Source organism: Chiloscyllium plagiosum, chromosome 21, assembly GCF_004010195.1.
Source record: "Chiloscyllium plagiosum isolate BGI_BamShark_2017 chromosome 21, ASM401019v2, whole genome shotgun sequence".
In the NCBI taxonomy this organism is placed as follows: Eukaryota; Metazoa; Chordata; class Chondrichthyes; order Orectolobiformes; family Hemiscylliidae; genus Chiloscyllium; species Chiloscyllium plagiosum.
The window spans coordinates 57,090,535-57,099,319 of record NC_057730.1 but is presented as its reverse complement, the minus strand read 5'-3'; the positions used below and the strand labels follow the sequence as shown (position 1 = coordinate 57,099,319).

Sequence of the window (8,785 nt, the reverse complement as noted above, 5' to 3'; positions counted from 1 at the left end):
TTGGTATGAGGTAGAAATGAGCAGTGCAGGGTTCACTGACAATGAGGTTGGAGTGAATAATGTCTTGTAAGAATATGGCTTCAGGCATTTTTCCTGCAAACTAGCTCTTGGGGCCTAAATCTAAGGATGGAATTGAGTAATGACTTGTATTTTTATGAAGCTTTCTCTTAACCGTAGTACACTGCTGTAGTTAACAATCTAACCTCAATCTGACTTCAAGCCCCAGTTTAGGTTTCCATATCTTAACGAGCTGAAATTTCAGGGCAATTTGCAAGGTGCCATCTTTGCCTGAAGTTGAAAAGTTTTTTTCTGTCTGGTTCAGGTAAATGTTACTACTTTTACTCTGTGCAGGATCCTGATCTCATTACTGTTGGTTACTCTTCCCATCCATCAGTGAATACAATTAAATTTGAGTTTATTTCCTTGACAATTAATATTTTGTTTAATTCACTCATGGATGTGGGTGTTGCTGGCTGCCCAACATTTAGTTGCCTTTGACATGTTTGTGGTGATCTGTGTTCTTGAACCGTTACAGACCCACCATGCTGATAGGGGAACATTCCAGGATTTTGTCCCAGTGACAGTGAAGGAATGGCAATGCATTTCTAAGTCAGGATGGTGGTGTTCCCATGTATCTGCTGCCTGTGTCTTTCTAAATATCGGTTTGGAAAGTGCTGTCAAGGAACTTTGGCAAATTTCCACAATGCATCTTGTCGAGATCTGAAGTGGGGTATTGTATATTTAAGCACTTGAGCATAATTTTGCTATCATGAAAGTCATTTTATTAAGATTTCAGAAAAGAATGTTGTAGGTGTTCAAAATGTTATAGTTGATTAGTTGGTGAGCCAATTGTACAAACAGTCATGAGGTCCAGTCCTGTAACCATTCTCTGTAAAGGAGGGATTAGAAAATTCTTCTCAGTGATTCTTGTGGAGTTTACAGAACACTGCTCTAAATAAGCTGACTTGGCTCTACTAGTTTTGGAGCTGAAAATGTGTTGCTGGAAAAACGCAGCAGGTCAGGCAGCATCCAAGGACCAGGAGAATCGACGTTTGGGCATAAGACCTTCTTCAGGAATCTTCAGGCTGATGCCCGAAACGTCGATTCTCCTGCTCCTTTGATGCTGCCTGACCTGCTGCGTTTTTCCAGCAACACATTTTCAGCTCTGAGCTCCAGCGGCTGTAGTCCTCACTTTCTCCTCTACCAGTTTTGGATACAGGATTACTTGATGCACGAGTTATTATTTTGAAAGAAGCAGCCTAGCATGTCACTGAAATAAAGTTTTACTATCCTTCATTAATAAAGTACCCAAATTTCAACTTGATCCTTTACGAAGAAAGGGAATGTTGATATAGACAGTATAAAAGTTATGATTCTGAACTGAGACTAGTTTTGCAGCTGTTTCAAGAAGGGTTTTTTGCGTATGGTGGTTGTGGGTGCTTTTAAAAATATTTCGTTGAAATGCACATCCCATGCGATTAGATTGGCAACTCGGAATCTATTTCGTATCTGCGGAGGTGACAAAGACAGGAATTTTCAATGAAAAGCTAAGATTCGCAGATTTCTGGAAAAAAATTAAGTCAGACAAGGTCCCTTGAATTCTATGAGGCAAGATGGCAAAAGTGAGTCCTGATGAAGAACTTTTGCCGGAAACATCGATTCTCCTACTCGGGTGCTGCCTGTCCGGCTGTGTTTTTCCAGCACCACTCTAATCTAGACAATGGGGCAAGATGACGGATCTGGAAACTATGGATTGTTACTCGATCCAGCTATCCTCAGGTGCTGATGTAATGTAATTAAGCAAATCTACTTATAGCTAGAAACGACGCAGTGCAATAAAATTCAATCCTCCAGCTTTGGCTCTGACACAGCGATGATATAAATGTATGCAAATGACAGATCTGGTGCAGACGCTGTGGGGCTGTTCACCTTTAACGCTGGCTCTGTGCTGCTGCCCTACAAATACTAAACATCACAACTCTCACTGGCTCGAGTGATGCCACTAAACCCCAGGAACTACCAGCTCCCACAGCCTGCCCTGTGACCAGTATTTATTTACTGGTTTGTGTCCGAGGATTTTAAAGAAAGTAGCCACAGAAATAAGTTTTCAGATTCTGGAAAATAGGAAACATGCCAACGGGACAATTCTGTTTGGGGAGAAATACAGAGCAGTTACTTTGACATTAAATACTCCTCCACGAACGTGGACAAGCTCAGGCACCACACCGGGCTGTTCTACTTCCGTGAGATGGTCACATGGGAACGGTCACGCGGAGGCCCACGTGACCAAGCAGGACTTTGGGCGGGGCCACCGTGTTCATTTAAATACCGGCTGCGCGGATCACTGGAGCGGAGCCTCCACTGGCCAATCAGGTGTCCGGCTCCGGTGGGACTCGGTCCAATCAGCAATGCCGTGCGCGGTGACACGTGCGGGGTGAGACCAATACGGGGCGAGCAGCCGCGCAGGCGCAGTAAACGGGCGTCGAGAAAGATCGAGCGGCGATGGCGAGCGGCGACGGAGACAATAAAAGCAGCAACCGCCTGGTGAGAGAAAACACCCCCCACCCCCAACCCCCCACACACCCCCCCACCCACCCACCCTTAAGACCCAGGATACCTGTCAGCCCACTGTTTCATCAGTTTGCTCAGTACTGGTTTTTTACTGATCGTGATTTCAACTGGTTCTTCGCTCCCTTGCACCTTCTGATTTACAGCCATCACTGTCACATTTTAGTACCCTCTATTGTGAAGACAGGTGCAAATTACTTGTCCATTTCACCCACCATTTCTTTATTATCTACCACATACTCCTCATCCTTACTTACCAGAGGGCCCACACTTGTTTTATTAATTCTTTTCCTTTTGAGAGACCTGTAGAGTACATGATACAGCATGTTGAGGTGTCTTCCTTTGAAATACGGAGCAAATAGCCTCAGGTACAGTGTTTGTGTCAATACCCACAGCCTGAGATACTCCAGACTGGTATCTTAATGTGCAGGTCAGTGAATTGGTTTCGACCATAAGACAAAGCACACTCCGCCACTTTGGACTGGACCACATTGATCCTCGCCAGACGTCTGCTTACATCCCAGTGCATGAGTCCAGCTGTGGCAAAAAGCATTGTCGCAAAGTTTTAAAATCATCCTTTTGATCTTCCCATCCAAAAATTCTCCATGCAACCCTCTTCTCGACTGAGAGTGAGCAGCTCACTTACACACCACCTTAACCAGCTGAACCAGTGAGGGAGCTAGAGGCTCATGTTTGCCTTTATCATTAAAGATTACTTGTTTTGCATCCAGCTAAGCATAGTTTAGCTGGAGAACACACATTATTAGCAAGTTTGGCCAGGCCAGATTATAACAGAGGGAAGCTTTGCAGGAGATGGTGCCTCATATAAATACCCACTCAGCCATCTGTGCTCATGAATTCTGCTTGGGAACAAGGTGGAAAATCTCCCCCCGTTCCAAAGGGCAAGTTAGTGGGGGACATTGACTTTTCACAGGAACCAACAGCAGGACCACTGCTGTGCATTGAATAATGTGAAATGCATTGGCTGTTGTAAGGGAAAATGCAAAATCATTTATTACAACAACAACGTAAAGTGGCCGAGCCGAAGCTGATAGCCAAGATCGGTATCCATGGGGATGGCCTCAACCGAGACCTTGGGTTCATGTCACATTACAAGTGACCCCACTACACTATACACACACACAGACACTCCTACGCACGGACACACATTCTCTCTCTCTTACAGACTCTCTTCTTATGTGCACACATACACTCCCACACTCACATCCACACACGCACCCTCTCACACACCCCCACACCCCCCCACACACACACCCACCCCCACACACACACACTTGTATTTGGGACCCTGCATTGGGCAGGGAGACAGTAACCCGGTGATGATGGCGGTTTCCTTTCTGTCTTAGTGAATTAAAAATTCTCTCAAAATCTCTTACAGCCCAGATTTCTGATTGTGTGACATCAGTTACAAAATCTCTCATAATTTGTTTGAGTTGTCACCTCTATTGGCTAGAAAAATGTTACATTCATTTTAATCAGGTTTTGTGTGTCTGCCAATTTGATTAATGACCAGTTTACCCTCTTGCTGTCATTTTCTATCTTGAGCCACAGTCTGACTCCAAATCAACTCCTCCATCCAGTATTCTGGATGCAGAGGAGCAGGAGAATAGACCATTCGGGCATTAGCCCTTCATCAGGAATGTTCCATCAACTTCCTTATGAAGGGTTATGCCTGAAACACCACTCTCCTGCTCCTCGGATGCTGCCTGACCTGCTGCGCTTTTCCATACCTTTCAACTCTGATCTCCAGCATCTGCAGTCCTCACTTTCTCCTCATGAAATCTGTTGTTAAAGTGGCTATTTTATTGGTTCCATGGTTTTATAAAAACATTTGCTTTTAATCCATCATATTTCTTTGTTTCTGGGGTAGGAGCTTTGATATTTTGGGGGACAAATTTGGAACGAGCAGTTGCTGACTCTTTTCTGGGGAAGAATCTTTGTTTTGATTGGGATTTGTGCAGCTTGCAGTCGCTGGATGATGCAGTCTCCTGCAGGAATACACAAAGAGGCAATGGTGATGTCACAAACAGCAATGTACTTATCTTGAACTCAGGCTGGGCTCCCTCATTCAATTTCTATGGCGTTACACTCATATGATTTATATGTAAGACATGTCAGACTCTCAAATTATCAGGGAAAGTCGAGGCATTCTGTATCATGTGATTAGGACTGAAATTATGCAAAACGTAATAGTTTCAGCACATTTAAAATGGCCATCTCCTTTAATATATTTGTCTGTTCAGAGCTAATGTAAATTAAAAATTTCTCTGGTTGATTTTAATTAATCACAAAAGATTCTCAAAGAAGGACATGTGACCAGTGATATATAACATTCCAGCACAGTGTTGTACTCAGCAAGCAGTCATTGCTGAAAGCGTTGATACAAATTTTGTCTCATTCTTATGGAGATTTTCCATCCATAAAATTTAGTTGCCGAAGGAAGTGGTGGAGGTGGGTACACTTTAAAAAGACGTTTGGATGTGTACATGAATAAGAAGGGTTTAGAGGGAATTGGGCCAAATGCTGGCAAACTGGACTAGATTGGGTTAGGATATCTGATCAGCATGGACGAGTTGGACCGAAGGGTCTGTTTCTATGCTGTATAACGCCGACTGTTTTTGAAATGTATTTACTGGAGTTTGAGTTTGACTGTTGTAAATTGAGAGTTCAACAAACCTCAACACAGGTGACCTTTGAACCGTGAAAGTTCAATCAGATATTTGCCCCATCTGATTCACAATGTTGCTTGATGTTTTTACCATACAATCAACAATTATGATGATTATTCAAAACATCAAATATTCATAAGGTTTTCACTTTGGCACCATTAATGGGGTGAACAAGTGTTATGTGGATTTTTTAACACTAATTAGGAATATTACTATATCCCATTGTTTAAAACAATATTAAAAAAGAACTCTTGACATTGATTTGATTTTTCAGGCTGCAGAAACTGCCCAGCTTGAAGAACATTTGGAGGGCTGGGGAGAAGTGATGCTTGCTGCAGATCGTGTCCTGCGTTGGGAGAAACCCTGGTTTCCTGCTGTAATGATGCTGGGTGTGTCAGTGGTATTTTTGTAAGTATTGAGGTAGAATCTGCATTTACATTGTGCCCTTTTTCATGAAAATCTATTCCAAAGCGCTTTGCATAGTTCTAATCAGACACAAAATGGACATTGACCCAAAGAAAGGGTTTGGCACAGATGACTCAAAGCTAGAGAGTTTTAGTGGGGGAAAAGATGAGTTTAAGAAAGATCTTTAATCGAGGGGAGAGAGAAGTGAGTCAGGGGTTTCTAGTGAGAAGACTCCTGAAGGTATGTTTGTTCATTCTGGGCAGGAGAGAAGTAAGTTATTAGATTGCAGGATATTTAGTGATTCTCCTGTTGAAGTGTTTTTCTGCAAGTTAAGAAACTCTATAATTGTGGAATTCCCGCTGTTTCGCCTGTTGGAACTCGTCCCAGTGTAAACCTTAACACCAGATAATACCAGCCCAACTAGTTTAATTCTCACAGCTCAGACAAAGCAGAGATTATGAATCCAGAGTTATTAGTGGGTGTTTTGTTAATGTTTTCTCTTTATTCTTTCATGGGTATTCTGATTAAGCTAATATTTGTTGTCCAGTCCTAACTGCCCTTGAACTGAGTGGCTTGCTTAGCCTTTTCAAAGGGCATTTGAGAGCTGTGGGCCAGGTCTTGTGAATGCTCGACCAGGTAAAGGACATTAGTACATCAGATTGCTTTAAAAGTCTATGGATGACAGTTTCATGGTCACTACTACTTATAGGGTGAGAGACATTTTGGGGGTGGGGGGGGGTTAATCTGTTTTCTGCAGTTCACATTTAAGCTTTAATGTATTTTGGCAGTTATCCAGACTTTAACTGAAAACTAAAGGATTTACCTTTATGCAGGTTTCATTAATGTTAAAGACTTGATGACAGGGAGTTCATTAAAAATGAGTTCCATCTCCAGTTGAAAGAAGGACCTCTCATGAAGATGCCTTTTATCGGTGGAAACAGGTAGTAGGTTAACAATACTGTTAGCAATACCTCCTCCTGTACTGTTCAGGCATGACTGATGATCCACGAGATTAGCTATGTTAATTCTGTAAATAATCATCATTTCATGTGACTGCTGTAGGGTAACATTTAGATGGTGTGAAATTTATTTTCATTTTGTGGTAACCCACTTGGTCAGTTTCTCAGCTGTGTTCATGATATGTTGGTGTCAGCAGATATTTACAGTTAGCAACCAACTTTAAACAGTACTATTAAGGTTCCAGTTTAGCAGATTTACGTTCCGTGTAAAGGATGGGCAAACTCTCTCCAACTATTTTGCCCCCTTGTTTAATTATACTGTAATAAAGCTTAATGCTGTACAAAAGATGAATATTGTCTGTATTAGTATGAATAAAACTGCCAAATAACAGCTTAGTAACAATGCTTATCGTGGTCATGGTTTCCGTTGCCAGCAAGTTCATGATTAAGATCTGGTTGTTAATCTCCAGAATTTGCTGGTTAACTCTATACTGTGCTGTTTATTTTGCAGACTTGCACTGAACTCCCTCATTTTTAAGAACTCGGTGGATTTATATGCTGGTTGTCAAATAAATTCTCAACAGAAGCTTAGGGCTGGTGTTAAGTGCAAATAACTGTTTTATGTGATCACCTGTTGCTGCAGTAGCAATTGACTTCTCTTGCATGCAAGAATTGAGTACAATAAATATTGGGTTTATGAGGTAGATCGCAGTGAGAAAAATATTTGACTTGTTTTTAACACCATCTCAGATATAATGTGGGCTGTAAAAACTTGTTAGGGAGTTCTAAAATCTAGTTTGTGTTTATCTTTCATTTACGTAGCACTCCAACAACTCTCATGATGAATACTGTTTGGAAATGCTGTGACTTATGTCGGCAAACATAACTCAGCATCCTGTGCTTGCATGTTAAATAACTCCAAAGAAAAAACTTAGCCAATTCAGTAAATACTCTGGACATTTTCTCCTCAACTTCCTAAGGCAATCAGACAAGTTTCAGGAGTTTACAGAACGCTCATAACAGTGGAACCAGCCAGTTTGTAAACGCCTGCAGTAAATCCATATCCATTCTGTGTTCTGTTAATTTCTGGCATTTAATTTAATATTTTTGTCAATTCGAGATTTTCTTCTGTTCACTTTAAATATCTATAACCTGCCAATTATAAATGAACATTGATATTCTGATTGCTAGGCTAATGATGGAAACTTATATCAATGTTTAGTAGCCTCAGTAAATTCTTCAGGAGTAGATTCTGTGATAATTGAATTATCACATTACCCACCTCCCCACCTGGCCCTCCCTGCCAACAGTTGCATTTGAAAATATAAAATAAACAAAGAAATACGCATAGTTGGCATAATTTCTACAATGTGATTTCCCTTCACAGACTAATCTACTGGCTGGATCCTTCAGTGCTGACTGGTGTTTCATGTGCCATTATGATCATCTGTTTGGCAGATTACTTAGTTCCAACTGTTGCTTCCAGGATGTTTGGATCCAACAAATGGTGAGAGATTATTTCACACTTCCAGTTAGTGACAATCTGTCTATTTGTCTGAATTCTGTTGTCCATTCACTTTGCTAAATTTGTCATAAGTTTAATTTATTTTAAAAATATAATTAAACTCTGATGTTGTAGAGCTCCCTTGTGGGTGGAGCCTGATCTGAATTCAGTCCAAAGTGATGGGAAACTCCTGACTTGAGGTGATCTTTTCATCCTACCTCAGCCTTGCCGGCTGGTGAAGTGCCTCAGGGCAGCATCTCTGTAGCTATTCTTCAGTCCAGCAGAACACTGTCCATCTTCACCAAATGGCCATGTGTATGTTTAGAGTCATAGAGATGTACAGCATGGAAACAGACCCTTCAGTCTAACTCATCCATGCCAAGCAGATATCCCAACCTAATATAGGCCCATTTTCCAGCGCTAGGTGCATATCCCTCTAAAAGATGCCTTTTAAATGTTGCAGTTGTACCAGCCTCCACCACTTCCTCTGGCAGCTCATTCCATACATGCACCACTCTCTGCATGAAAAAGTTGCCCCTTAGGTCCTCTTTTTGGGCGGCACGGTGGCACAGTAGTTAGCACTGCTGCCTCACAGCGCCAGAGACCCGGGTTCAATTCCCGACTCAGGCGACTGACTGTGTGGAGTTTGCACCTTCTCC

At 41.9% G+C, this 8,785-nt stretch overlaps 2 protein-coding genes across 6 annotated transcripts in view; one reads left to right on the top strand and one right to left on the bottom strand.

Moving 5' to 3' along the window:
- The first annotated feature begins 2,391 nt into the window (after positions 1-2,391).
- The window catches only part of arl6ip1 (ADP-ribosylation factor-like 6 interacting protein 1), a 16,735-nt gene continuing 10,341 nt past the window's right edge, over positions 2,392-8,785 (top strand). Inside the window, exons 1-3 of the mRNA XM_043712151.1 lie at positions 2,392-2,544; positions 5,533-5,666; positions 8,010-8,129. Of these exons, the coding sequence (XP_043568086.1) occupies positions 2,503-2,544; positions 5,533-5,666; positions 8,010-8,129 (296 nt within the window). The 5' untranslated portion in view covers positions 2,392-2,502. The remainder of the gene's footprint in view (positions 2,545-5,532; positions 5,667-8,009; positions 8,130-8,785) is intronic.
- LOC122560905 overlaps positions 4,377-8,785 on the bottom strand; it is a 52,401-nt gene continuing 47,992 nt past the window's right edge. For all 5 annotated transcript variants that reach the window (XM_043712145.1, XM_043712143.1, XM_043712144.1 and 2 more), the window contains one exon: positions 4,377-4,577. In XM_043712145.1, the coding sequence (XP_043568080.1) occupies positions 4,435-4,577 (143 nt within the window). In that variant the 3' untranslated portion in view covers positions 4,377-4,434. The remainder of the gene's footprint in view (positions 4,578-8,785) is intronic.